Genomic DNA, 14,236 nt, shown 5'->3' with positions numbered 1-14,236 from the left:
CTCGTAAGTGATATAACGAGTACTTTCTGCCTAACTCTAAGCGATTGCAATAGACGATATGTAACAGATGTTATTCATCCCGCGCTGCGAACCAGTCGTAATTTGCGGCGACCGTCGCGCTGTTTATGGAACTCTCGAATGAGAGTTCATTTAGTTTCGTTGTTCGCGAACCGCTAGTTAAATCATTAATCTCGATGAGCCCGATGGTGAAAGCAGGTGAGAATTTTCACAGAGGAGTAACGTGTCGGCACACTTACTCCAGATACCGAGTTTCTTGATGGATACCGGGAATCAAGGATGACTGAGCTCGGCGTCGCGGAAACTCTAAGGAAGGCGATTAAAGTCTGGAATACATATATATGTGTGTATGCGTGTATATATACATACATATATATATATATATATATATATATATATATATATGTATGTATATATGTATATCTGCATCTGTGTTCTACTTTCAATTAATCGCGAATACATCATGCATGTAATTTCATTGTTTAATAAAAAAATACGGGTATGTTGTAATTCTGTCCAGATTATCAATTTTGATTCACCACGTGGCGGTATCAGTCTCGTCACGGAAAAGGGGCCCGAGACAACGAGTCGTTTGATGATCCAGAAAGCTGTGCCGAGCGACTCCGGCATCTATCGGTGTGAGCCGAGCAACGCGAATCCCAGTAGCATAAAGGTGCACGTTGTTAACGGTGAGCCGAAATTACCTATGATTATATCCTATATGAGTATATCCTTGCAGGATTTTTATGTACAATATTACAAAACAATTCACATTACAAATCACATTATAAAGCAATTATTTCGATGAATCTTTATTTTCAACTTGCGATCCATTTTTTTCAATTTTTCACGGTCTGTCGACGCGAAACTTTTTTTCTGGTTTTCTAATCAATATTTTGCAGTTTACCGGTAAATTGGAAAAAATTCGAGCACCGCGCGGCTTTACCGCGATTACAACGAATTCGAGAGAAGTGGCGCCCGCCCGCCGCATCTCGCGGCGAGAGAACTCGAGAGGGTGCCGCGCGAAAGTAACGTTGATTGACTTTTCTGTAAATATTGCGAGCTCCGAATCTATCCGGCAAGTCGCGCGTTAAGCTTGAAATCCATGGTTACGGCCAGTCGATTGGTCAGGCACGGAACACCGCGGATATATAGATCTCTCGTATACACGCACAGTTGCGAAAATGCAGCGGATTTCGAAATCTTGTTTTTTTTCATCGCTCTTTCTCGTCGAATGCAACGCACTCGATGCGTCGATTCGCGATGACAAAGCAATGACAAAGCTTGATTTTCGCGCGAGATCTCACGCAATTTCCGAGTGCGTCCGGTTACGAGACCAAATAAAATCAAACGAAAGCGGATTGTTTCGCCCGTTTCTGAAGGAGCTTTTTTTCATTTCATTCGTAACTTGATATATTTTTGAAGCCGGCGGAATTTACGAGTTTTGCCTCTCACGCTGCAAGCAATCAAGTTGCACGATGCGACTTTACGCGAAGCTTACAAATTGATTGCGCGAATTGTCTCGTTGTCTTTAAACAGTACACCCTCATCCACGATATAATTCGTTATTTCGTCTAAGGAAATTTAAGATACTTGGAAAAAATATTTCAAAAAATTTATGTATAGACGTGAAGAAAGATTTAAACGAAGGTTGAGAGATTTGTTTTATCTTGATTTTACTGATTGATTGAATTATAAACGTGTGAAATATCTTGAAACAATATATTTACTAATTATGAAGAGATTCGGCCGTAATTGTCCTTTCTAACCCGCAATATGATGAATGGATCAATGTATAATCAAAGGGCCGATATATTAATTACAAATTTGAGGCATGTTTTGTTTAGAACAACAGCTGACAGTTTGGCCGGATGTAACGGTCCATGTGCGCCAATATGTACACAAGGGATGATATGTTATCGTCATCATGTATGCGTCAGTATCATTTATCTGCGATATTGCTCTTGCATACGCCGCGCACACCGTTTTTTTTTCCCCAATTTCAACACAACGCGTTTCAGTATTTTTTACTAGCAACAATATTTACTCGTTCCTATGTAAAAAAAACAGCAAAAACCGATGTATGTACATAACCAGAATTTCGCGTTAATGTTCATTTGTTAACCACCTTGTCCCTTCCTGCCACCTGCGTAATTCCGTCAGCGTAAGCGTTTAAACTCGTTTTGTATCGGCAACTTCAATTTAGCCTGTCGTCTAAACTGATTAAACGTCCGGTGCGTTATTAGTTTTAGACTTACGAGGAATCTGTATTGGTTTTCGATTGAGTTGGTCTTTGCTAATTTCTGGGACACGCGGCACGAGGGAGGGAGGGATAATTACTTGAGTTTTATATAATATAATAATGTCGCATTCGCATGAATCTCCGAGGTGACATGCACATAAAATTAGTTGGGGCATAAAGTAAGAACTTCAATATATGAGATGCATCCCCTACCTCAAATTTTATGAGTATTTTTTCTCTATCCCCTTAGTTCATCTTAATTTAAAAATTAAGCATCGACATAGATCATCTTTTTTAATACATGATGAGATCATATAAACATCGTATAATCCATCTATAATCCGTTCATAGATTATCAGTGTCGAAACGATGAAAATTTCTGTTGCAGAGGAACATCCAGCCGCGATGCACCACGGGGACGGAAGCTCCTCCTACAGCAAGACACGGCCGATTTGTTTTATAATTTTAGTGATAGCTAATATAATGTTTATATAAGGCGAGAAGTACGGAAAAACACACTTATCCCGACACACACGATAAAACGTGAAGCGTGAATCGCGCCGAAAATCGCGCCGGGTTGCCTATTTAACGTCGTTAACGTTTCTTGGATAAATATTTGTGCAGGGTAAAACCGAACGTTACCATTTACATTTAAAAGAAAAAGAAAAAGAAAACGAAACTTCCGTGACCAAAGAATTTTCAAATATCAGCACGACACAATAATCGGTAAGAGCGTAGTATTTTGTTAACATATATCATCAAGAAAAAAAAACAAATAACTTACGACGTCAAAATTTATTGTATTATTTGTAAATAAATTTATTGTATGTACATATCAATAAAACGATTGTCTTTATCTGGATCGTCTGGTTCTTGCATGAGGCTGCCGTCATAAACTTCTGCCATTAGGTGAGGCTGATTTCGAATCGATCTACTGAAACAAATAATGACTCTACATTAATTTAGAATCACCCAACAATAATTTTCAATATATTTTTTTTCATTTTCACGCATTACAATATTTACATGTATATAGTTGTGCGAAGTAAGTAGACTAACCTGCTGTTCTCTTGGAAAGTATAGGATGGAGAACCGTCGTCGAGAGACAAGATTATGCATCGTGTCGCAAATTTCTCGCAAAAAGTATTCCGTCAATCACGCAACCGCGAGGAAGTTTGCCTCGTTATATCCCAAGGAAGTTTACATCGCTTATATTCAATAGCGCAACTAGCGCAATCTTCGAGCCACGCGATTTTCCTCGGGGACGCGGAAAGAAGAGATGCCGGCGCGCGCGGACGTCGCCTCGCTAATGACAACATTAATTACACCGCGCGCTATCTCACGCTCGTTAATTACGGCGCGGCGCTAAATTTACTGTGAAAAAATACGGGGCGCGTAAATTTCGCGTTCAATCGCGCGGCGGTGCCCGTGATTAATCAGAAAACGAATATCTCCCGCGGCTCTTTCACCATCTTGAACGTCTCTTTCATCAATATCGACTAATCGACACCGTCGTTAAAATTTTAGCACGTACCCATCCAAATTTAACGCATACGCGTATTAAAAAAATCCGTATTAATATATGTGTTAAGTAATATTATAATTTGTCGCAACTGAACACGCACCTTTAAAGATCGAAGGATGGTTTGCACTCACCGATCGCTTTCGTGTTTACCTTATGGCATCGACTAAAAGGGTTTCACGTCAATTGGCCACGGTGCATCGAGCGGCGTTCAAATGGTCAATAAAATCCGCCACGTTCGGTTCTCTCGAGCGTAGGATCATGGGCGGGGCGGTCCTTGCACGTTGCCGCTTGCTCCAGGGACCGCAAATGTTTGCCCTCCTTTCTTTCTCCGGCGTCGCCGTCGGTTCCGGCGGCCGTTCGTGCAGTGTCATCGACTTGCCAGCCACGAAAAGGTAGGGACCAAGGTAAGGCTGGAAGTCGGGTATGTCCTGCTTGTAGACCAGACTGAAGCCGCCCGTGTCGGCGCAAGCGTTCACCGGCACGTCCATTATCACTGTAAGCATCGGCAAAAGCGATCGAAGGATTTTCACCGTGCGCCACACTACCGAAAATCGCTCTTAACTAGATCACGGTGATGGAGTTTACAGAAAACAGATTAGCAGATTAGGAGAAACCGTGCGCTGCCGCATACTAGTTTTCTTAAACCCTCTTGCGGCACTTTGCATTTATCTTGACGTAAAAGAGATCAAGAACCCTCATTTTATATTAGTTTTATTTACACATTCTATTTTATTCATATTATTTTTTAGAATATATAATACTTTATATCTGTCTTTGTATACAATTAATTCTAATTTTAATTATATTATAATAAATCGTCATATTAATAATAAATTCTTGGTATTTAAATCTCGATGTGAGAGCAAAAAAATTTCTGATTTATTCCGGATATTGAAACTGGCAAATGAACAGCCGATATTTTTAAATGTGAAAAAGTGATCACTTCTATTTTTCTTTAATTATTGAAAAATTCATTAAAAATTACCAATTTTTGCGATTCACATTATTATTACAGGAATTAATATATTGATCTATTTATAAATGTTTAATATTTTTACTTGATATGATTGCGTTTGATAGATTCAGAAAATTAAATATTCAAAAATGAATTAAATGGCAGACCAGAGCGATTTTATTAATTAATATAAACGGTATATATCAGCTCTTTTCCAGAAAAGATAGGATATTGAATTTAATAATAAAAAGCTATGCATATGAGGGACAAAGAATAGGGAAAATGGAATTCTTTTCAACTTTGAATATTGGAGAATTTGAAAGGACTGATTATATAACCATAACTTACAAAGCTTTATTGTTTAAATTTATTGGTAGTCATAAAAGAATTTTATTATTGCAGCGATATTTTTATTTGATATTATCTCTTTCTGTTAATATCTGTATGTTATTAAAATCAGATTGCAGATATTACAAAACTCCTGATACGTGCGTTTGCAAGATAAATTGGTTTTAGTTTATTTTTATTACTTTATATATACATATATATAAAATATATTAAAATATATTATATATATATATATACCTATATATATATATTTATAATTTTACTTTTGCATAAACTTTTCTACTTACAGAATTTGGATAAAAACAATATAATGAGTATCTGAGCTGAGTTAATAAATTTAAATTTAATTAAAAAAGAGCACACATTTTACACGATTAAAATCATTGAAAAATAATTATATTTAAAAAAAAAATTATATGACGAAATTATTTTTATCAATTATATCACTTGAATCTCCATCAGTCGAGACGATATGCGAAGGTGCATTAAAGATATTATATAACCGACGCAATCAGGTGTTTGACCATTTCAGGCTCGATAATTGCGCCCGGGAAATCTCGCTAACGCGGTTAATTCCTCGCGTAAATCCATCACGCAGGGCACGTGGCGCTTATCGGCATTACGTCGCCGCGAATTATGGTCACCGTTATCATTCTGGCAAACCGAGAGGGAGCCGTCTCGGGTCGGCTGTCCGGACGACGCGTAACTCGTCTAATCGCAGGTTGCGGTTAGACGATTTCTAAAGCTCGTGGCGAGACAAGGTGTTAATAGCACGCGAATCGTCCGGTTTTACTATCGTTTGTTCACGTTTGCCTCCTTCTTCGCCACTTCAGAAGAGCATTCTTTCAAATATAACCTAATAACTTTCTCACACCCGTTTCCCCGCTCACCTTTCACCAGGCTCTCCAGCACGTTGGAGTAAAGGCGTCTTGTCAGTCGGGAGCTGGGCGGATGCATACGGGGATTGGTATTGATCTCGATCAGCCAGACCGACATGTCATCGGCCAGCATGAAATCGGCACCGTACAATTCGAAGCTGCAACGGCGTCTCTCCATGAGATTCTGCGCTGCCAGCATCGTCAGAACGATGGCTTCCGTCATTTTCGGATAAATCAGATCGTAATACGGTTCGCCTTTATGGCCTATGGATCTGGAAGAGCAAACGGATCTATTAATTTCGTATCTAACAATAAGTTATAAGTAGAGTCTTCAAAATAAAAATATAATTATTTTACTTGTGAATATATTTCAGTTTTTTTATTTACAGCTGTACGTTACTATTGTCTCAGTTTCGAGGGGTTTATTCTTTACTTATTTTAACGTCGAGTTTATTATTAAAAGTAATAAAATAGCGTTACATATTCCGGGATTTTCTGATTAATGTTTTATAAAAGGCGATTATAAAAAAAATTAATAAATTATAAATCAATAAGCTATCATAAATTAAATAAAGCCAGATCCACATTGCAATATTGAAATTGATTCTTTTTTTATCTATAAAAATAAAATGGTCACTCAGTGTCACAGTGAAAATGGATACCACAGTTTAGAACTTGCATAACTAAAAGCATGAGATACACGTAGACAAAAATGATTTAAGCGCATTTTTAATTCATATGAAACGAGTTGAATAAAACATATTTTGTATACATCGGACAAGTTTCAGCGTAAAAAAAACTTTGTGCGGTAGATTGAAACATTTGTAGTGATAGAGAAGTCCACTCTCAGCGTCAATAATCAAAATGAAAGCTCGTATTTCATTGAAAAGTGCAATTATCGTAAATAAACTATGGCTTCGCAAACAATCATATCTTTTTCCACAAATACCGGCTCGCCAAAATAAATAATAAACTAAAAAAATATTGTAAGTTTTTATATTTTTATATATTGCATCGGAAAAATCTTTGCTTATGGCGATCTATTTAAAATTGTTTTATCAGTCAATATTTATTTTAAAAAATAGTTTATTTATTTAAAAACAAATAGTTTTATTGCAAACGATCAGATTATCGATAAAAAATTACATATTATTTTAAATAAGTTACAAATCCTGCAAAATAGGACAAATTCTCCATTTTATCTTATATAATAAAGTTAATTAGATTAATAAATTAAACAAATTAAATAAATTAAGTCCGTTAAGACTAAAAAAATTGCAAGATTGTAAAATTAAACAAAATTGCAACAAAATTAACATATAAAGATATCATAGAATAAAGTATCCAATTACGATTGGCATATTTACAATAAAATATTTTTACGCTTTTAGTCACTCTATCCTCTTGTAAGGTACTTTAACTCCCGATATCCGATCGTCATTAAGACGCCATTTGCTTCGACCGCCGTGACAAAGATAACCGACGGCAAAGTCATTATCGTTAAAATGGAATAGCAGCGAAATCTTCGATGGAATGCATTCCCCGGGTGCACGTCTCGGGGACAATCTCTTGCGCATCGACAGTAGCACACACCGACACACCGGGCCCATTCACGAGCAAAACCGCGGATAATATATTTCCATTTTATTCGCAATTACTTGAACGTCGAATATACGTCGTGTCATCGAAAAATCTTATTCGATTTGTCATTCGAGAAAGGGGAACGGCGGGAGGAGGGCGCGGCGAGGCCATTATCATCGGCGAAACGTTCCGTGCCGGCGGAACGTTCTCGGACGAACGCGCTTCTCGAAGAAGGCGTTATTTGCACACGGGCCCTATCAATTTCCTCGGAATGCCCCCGGGGGGGCCGGACCGATCGTCGACCGGCGTGACGAATGGATAATCGAAACGTCTTTCGTGCACGGACGAGAGATTACTTCAAATATTCGTTCAGCTTCTCGCAGTCCCATCCTTGATCGCGCACCGATCTGCTGCCGGCTGGTTCCTCGGGGTCTCCCTGCCTGCGTCGCTGTCTGCGTCTCTTCTCGTCGTACTTCTGCTGGACGGCAGTGTTGCAAATGTGAATCGCCTCGTGATAATTCGAGCAAGTGTACGGCTTCGAGCTGAATCGAAGAAACGCTTCTCTGGGCGAAGAATGAGAGCACGGATTATAACACAGAATAAAGTAAAATTAAAAAAACTGTTTTTAAACAGATTTTTTTTGCTCAGTTCTTTGTAATCGAGCGAAAATAAAAATAAAGTAAAAGTATGAGAGAACTTCGTAAGAACAGTAATTCTAACATTATTTGATACATTCTTTTATTATGTCAAGTTAAATTTAACCTACGATGACGTAAATGCGATAGTTTTCGCACGGAATAAGGTTTATAATTTTTTTAAGGACAATATAAAAGAATATTTTTTAAATATTATACAAGATGATGTAATTGTGATACGATTTACTTGAATAGCCATATTGTGAGAGGGAAGGTACTTGTTACCAAGTACCATAGTCGTATATCAAATTTGGTCTTTTTGATCAGCAATGGACGTTCTGAAATATAAATAACGCGACTAACAAGTGTTGAATGACATTCGTGCAGCGCGATTATATAAAAAACGTACCAATGTACTTCTGTACGATGTAATAATCTTTGGGCTTCTGCTCGACTCTGCGCAAGATGTCCTTGAGATTGTGGGATATAACGATACCATTGCCGCAGCACAAATGGCTGGGTTTCAGGATCCAAATGCCTCTCATGTCGCTCATCTCATACTGCGGATCGACGGCCTTTAATTTCTCCAAAATCGCGACGGCGGCCAGGAAGCATCTCTACGAACGAGCGATATTGATATCGATTTATGCGGCAGGGTCTCAGCTTTCGTTACGGCAACTCGCTGGATCTCTCGACTTTAATTCCAGAAAGTTCGAATAAATTCATCCGCCGCGCGCGAATTGAATCCCCCGGCGGCCGGAGCGGAGGCCACATTTCGACGGTCGGCGAAGCGAAATTAATTTAATGAAATCGCGGAATGTCTCAATCGGGAGAATCGTGAGAGATTGTCAGGTGACGTCGAATTTCAAGAAGCCACCCGTATCTTCTCCCCGAATCGAAGGTGGGGTGGATCGCGTGCGAAATTCGCCCGTGCGACGTGAACAAAATATCATCGACCGCGTGTCAATTGCGCATTTCCTTTAACGGAACTGCTTTAACGACAACCTAAATAGAAACTAGTGATAAGCATGTATTTGACTCCTTTCTAATTTACGTGCGCGCGACACGGAACTGCTTAAGACTTCATCGCTGTAAGAAATCGATGTAATAAATTAAGCATCTCTCTCGTGACGTTTTTTTCTTTTTTTACGCGAGGTCACTCAATTGAAGCAAAGCCCGACCTATAATAAAATTGACATGCAAAAATGAGAAACTTGCGGAATCAATAAATAAACATCAGTTAAGGATCTCGTGCGTCTTTCCCTCACTTGTACGGCTTAGCGTTTCGTTATCACGAGCCCTTTAATTTTGTTTCATCAGTTAAGGGTTAATGGTATCACGCGGCAGCATCTCGGAACATGTTTAATGCAAGGATGTTTTCGTGCGCCTTGAATAATTAACACAGTTTGGTTTTGTTGCCTACGCTACCTCGTAACCGCGTCTATTATTAGCGTGGAATCGGGGGAGCGCGAAATAAACACGCCATTCTAACACAATCGATATCGTTCAACGTGTGTGATAAGCTTCTGCCGAAAGAGCAGCATCTTCTTCTTCGAAAGCACGGATTTCAGGATGCGAGCGATGCTTAAACAACGTGAAAATACGTAAGATGGGGAAATGGAAATTGTATCGCGCTATCGCCAAAGAGGAAAAAAACGTATTATGGGGCTGGTATAGTCGAAGGGGTCAGTTAATGTTTCGTAATGACCGAAAAGGCCGAGGATTACCTTTCCTAATTATCGGCCATGCGTAACGCGACCGCATGGCATCATCAAATTCAACACTGATTGTACAATACTGGAACCACATTGTCGCGCGAGACCTCGGCAATACCTTTTTTGCCGTAAAGCTCCGTCGTTATTAAAAATTAGGTTGGCAATTTTCTTGGAGAATCGTACAAATGATTCTGATAAGAACTGATATCAATTCGGAAAGGTCTGCTATAAAAGTAGACTGCTGATTTGATTGAAATTAATATCCGTGCGTAAAGCTACATTGTCTCCCCTCGCTATTTCATCGTAATAGAAATAAAATATTGAAGAACAGTAGCGGGTTCTTATAAAATCAAAATTCAACTCGCCGATATTAATGGAGATTCAGGTTTCTCCCTTTATTATACTCTATACATTAATTAATTTAATACTGGAGGGTATATTACGAGAAACCGCCGTGCATGCTAGTGAATATTATTATGAATCGTTCGGTCGCAATTTCTCGTGATAATCCCATGTTAAATTAATTAACGCGCGGAGTGTAATAAGCGGAGAGAACCTGAGCTAATTAATTTCAGCAAAATTTTCTGCGCTAGGAACATAGGGCGAAATAAGAACTGTTTTCGCGAGCCCATTAGCGAATAACCTGCACAATTTATCGCGCAAACTATACCTGAAGAGCCTCGCGGGTCTCTTCCGACGTGCCATCGACACCGGCTCCGTGATGAAGCGCCGCCGTGTGATCGTCCAGAAAACGATCCCATTCCTCATCGGACGGCCGCTCGCTCCTTTCAATATCGATGTCTTCGTGCGTCGCGGCAACGACGAACTCCTCGCAACGTTCTATCGCGAACTCCAGCCTGGCGACCGGGATCGCTCGTCGTCCCTCCGAGCCGGCCACGAGAATCTCCTCGGCCGCCGCAGCGGTCATGCCGCGAACGAACCACTTGAGTAGACCCGCGGCCGCGGTCAGTCGGAAGTCCTCCACGAAGGCGCATTGATCCTCGCCGGGGTTGTAGGTGCGCGGAAACAGGGCGTCGGACACGTTCTCCTCGTGCAGCCAATATGCATCTTCCAGTAAGCGCGCCATTCCGAGCTACACACGTGCGGCAATTCGGGAACGTTTTACTTATCGCGCGCTACGCGACGACGACGACGACGACGATCCCGCTCCGCGATTTCGCCTTTATCGCGTAACGGCGGCAATTCCGACCGAGAATGCAAAGGATCCCCGCGACTGCCGCTCGGGCGAAATGGCATTTTCATAAAATGTTTCGGACAGTTACACGATAGGTGTTTTGGAAATAACACTGGATAGTAACGTTTAGAGTCGAACCGTTTAGCGCGGAATATGTAAGCAATATCTAGGCTCAAGGAAACATTTCCCGGAACATTCGCGTTTCCCATTTCGGCGAAGGTATAATAGCCGGCCGGTTGCTGCGAAGCAGCAGCTACCTTCGAAGTATAAACATGGGATCTCTGGTATTTGTTGAGCAGAACGTTGCAGCCGAGTCCGCGATGCCACTTGACGAAGTCGTTCCTGCAATCCCATATGAAGTCGGACTGCCTGTGCCGCAGCAGGGCAAAAATCACAGCCCTCTCGTTCAATGTTCCATCCGCTTGCGTGATATCGCCCAGGGAGTGAGCTTCTAAGTTAGCCGCGGTGCCTAATCGGTCGAAGCACACAGAAAATGGTAGACATTAGCGACGATATTTCATCCTCCGGCGGTGTGGCGCTCGGCACCGTATTCTGCCGGCGGTGCGCATTAACTTTATCGTTCGCAATCTACAATCTAACCGTATGGCAGCGCTCTCGTTCTAGTTGACTCGTACTTCTGCACCCACCCCCGCGCCTCCAGCGCTTCCTTCAGCTTTGGCAGCTCGCCTCGCAGGAGGAATATTTTGTGCTTCTGCGATTGTGCCATAAAATGATGTTAATTGTAAAAATATTACGGTATTTGGTGATCGCGTTGATATGTATATGTGAATAACTAAACGCAATTTTTCTATCAATCGGTTAAATTTATGAGAATACATCGAAAAAGTGAGAAAGAAAACAGATGATTTAAAATATTTAATTCTCTTAGAGCATGATAATGAATAATGTGGCTCTAATAGTCTTCCTAATAGTTTGGCTATTTGTCTAATTAAATCCAGAAAATTACTTTGACAGCGTTCTCCACTTTCGCCTTGATTTTCCTGTAAGCCTCCCTTCTCGATCGTTCCTTTTTACAGTAACCGCGACGTCTCGCAATGATCATCTCCTCCGAAAAAGTACAGCAGGAACACGCGTCTATATAGGAATTTTCATACGTGTCGCACTCGAATTCCGGTAAACCACTAATTTCAGCTTCGCTCTGATCATCCGCGTCTGGAAGTGTCCACCACGGATGCGTCATCCTCGCGCGGTTGGATCGATGATACGGATTCACGGGGCTGTCCCTCCTATCCAGATCGACCGAGGAAGGAGGCAATTTCCAACTGGATTGAAACTTCTTATCCTGGCGCGTGGACTCCATTGTGAGTACGCCCGGAACGGCGCGGCGGCTCCCTCCTATAATATCCCCGAACGAGGCAATGTTAAATTGCCGCGATTTGTCGTAATTTGTCAACGTAACTCGTCATTTATAGTTATCAGACGGCTGACGTGGCCCTCCGCGCGAATTAACGCGGAGGGTCCGTTTCCCGCGGCGTGGCGGTAATGCGACTTCGACTTCGGGATTAAACTGGGACTCCCGGCGATATCTCAGTCACTCGATTAACGGCTAATTGCGTTCATTTAGCGCGCGACGGTCGCGAATGGCGTGCGACCGCGCGTCCTACCGTCGCGTCGTCTATTTCGACGAAATGCCTCGTCGAATAATTAATCCGAGAGGTCCGTCCCGTCCTGCACATGTGCACGATGTAACACGTTTAATGAACTATGCAAACAATTTTAGGATCCGTTATGTGCCCGAGGATCGACGCGCGCGGTATTGTTATCGGAGAACCTGATGTATGCCAGGTGAGTTTACACAGTTATGTGGAGAGCGCGGTTTAGACGCACGACCGGACAAATGTTGATCAATGTTCTTAAAACTGCCGTGTTTAGTGGAAAATCGATTGTCACGTCAGATTAACTCTTTATACGTCGCATGCATCTGTTATAGGGTCTATTTAAATCTCGGAATACATTTTGTTGTAAAATAACAATGGGGGATCTACTGCAACGTGACGTGCCATAAGTGTTTTTACATTGTGCGTAGGTATGTGTAGCCGGTTTTCCAAAATTCCGACAATGACACAATGTCGGGTACCGATCACGACACGATAGAGGCAAGCTTGCCCAGATGACATTGTCACCAGCAAAATCCGAATGTCCGTAACGCACGTGCGACAGGCACGGGAACGGTGCACCTCACGTGCGTAACGGCGCGATAAATCCCTCGGAGCGAGCGATAAATCGTTGGGTTAAATCGCCGTCTATCGCGCGCTAATACAATTAAACGTTGAAATAACTGCTTCTGCGAAGCAATCTGCTGCGAATATGCGCTCGCTTTATGAGCTTATTAATAGCGGAGTCTGTGATATTATATTTTCTCAAACGCGCGCGTTTATCGTCTCTCCGGCGGGTCGCTCATCGAAAACAACACGAGGTGTCCGCGCGAAATTCCACGGTCATTTTATGGATACCTCTGGCAAAACAAATACCCAATTTTCGTCGCTCCCGAGGATCCTAAAATCCGTCACGATGATCCGCCATGGCGAGGTTAAAGCATCGACATTTCCTCAAACGACGAATTGCACCGAAGATTTTTACGACGGCTCCGACGACTGTGGACTTCGGGATTTAGCTCATGACTCCTGTGTGTGCCGGCAGCATATGTGCTGGTGCGCGCGACGCAGTTGGGTTTCCTATTTGCTGATCACGGGCATGTTCCTTCCTATTTCCCTGTGCACGTATCGCCGCCGATGAGCGGCTAGATTCAAGCGATCCCGGCTTTGCTAAATATTTTATTAATTCGTCCCGGGTGTGCAAACCACTGCGCTTTTCAGAGATTTTTCAAAGCAAAAGTCATTAGCGTGCAGCGACGGGAAAAAAAATTACGCGCGCTTCTCTGCAAATAGAAACGAGAGCTCCGCGCGAAATAAAAATTTCGTAATGCGCCAAGTTACTCTCGTACACATTTTCTTGTACATATTTAGATAAACTGTGTTTAATAGAATATAGATAAAACATACAGTGAAAAGATAAATGTAACATACACAACATTTAACTCAATTCTCATATTTTAAACAACGTCACATAAAATCCACGTTAAATATTAGATTAAATTATATCTTCATAAATTTGACACGTATG

At 41.3% G+C, this 14,236-nt stretch overlaps 2 protein-coding genes across 4 annotated transcripts in view; one reads left to right on the top strand and one right to left on the bottom strand.

Moving 5' to 3' along the window:
- Positions 1-3,116, top strand: part of LOC105453681 (hemicentin-1) — a 26,993-nt gene extending 23,877 nt beyond the window's left edge. The window contains exons 5-6 of the mRNA XM_011695830.1: positions 539-707; positions 2,649-3,116. Of these exons, the coding sequence (XP_011694132.1) occupies positions 539-707; positions 2,649-2,755 (276 nt within the window). The 3' untranslated portion in view covers positions 2,756-3,116. The remainder of the gene's footprint in view (positions 1-538; positions 708-2,648) is intronic.
- Positions 676-13,829, bottom strand: LOC105453682 (tubulin glycylase 3A-like). Of its 3 annotated transcripts, XR_974904.1 has the most exons (12): positions 13,585-13,829; positions 12,060-12,448; positions 11,693-11,804; positions 11,350-11,561; positions 10,568-10,990; positions 8,592-8,799; positions 8,430-8,520; positions 7,904-8,110; positions 5,979-6,238; positions 3,936-4,278; positions 3,320-3,566; positions 3,055-3,194 (listed from the first exon to the last, which is right to left on the bottom strand). XR_974904.1 is itself a non-coding variant. In XM_011695832.1 (11 exons), the coding sequence occupies exons 2-10, from the start codon at positions 12,411-12,413 to the stop codon at positions 3,965-3,967; spliced, it is 2,181 nt and encodes a 726-aa protein (XP_011694134.1). In that variant the 5' UTR covers positions 12,414-12,448; positions 13,585-13,829; the 3' UTR covers positions 676-722; positions 3,936-3,964. The 3 variants fall into 3 exon arrangements, 2 of the variants coding, with proteins under 2 accessions (XP_011694134.1, XP_011694133.1); XM_011695832.1 differs by lacking the exons at positions 3,055-3,194; positions 3,320-3,566 and adding an exon at positions 676-722; XM_011695831.1 differs by lacking the exon at positions 3,320-3,566.
- Between the last annotated feature and the right edge of the window lie 407 nt (positions 13,830-14,236).

This window comes from Wasmannia auropunctata, unplaced genomic scaffold (assembly GCF_000956235.1).
Source record: "Wasmannia auropunctata unplaced genomic scaffold, wasmannia.A_1.0 LD335996.1, whole genome shotgun sequence".
Lineage (NCBI taxonomy): Eukaryota > Metazoa > Arthropoda > Insecta > Hymenoptera > Formicidae > Wasmannia > Wasmannia auropunctata.
This window is presented reverse-complemented; position numbering and strand designations above follow the sequence as displayed.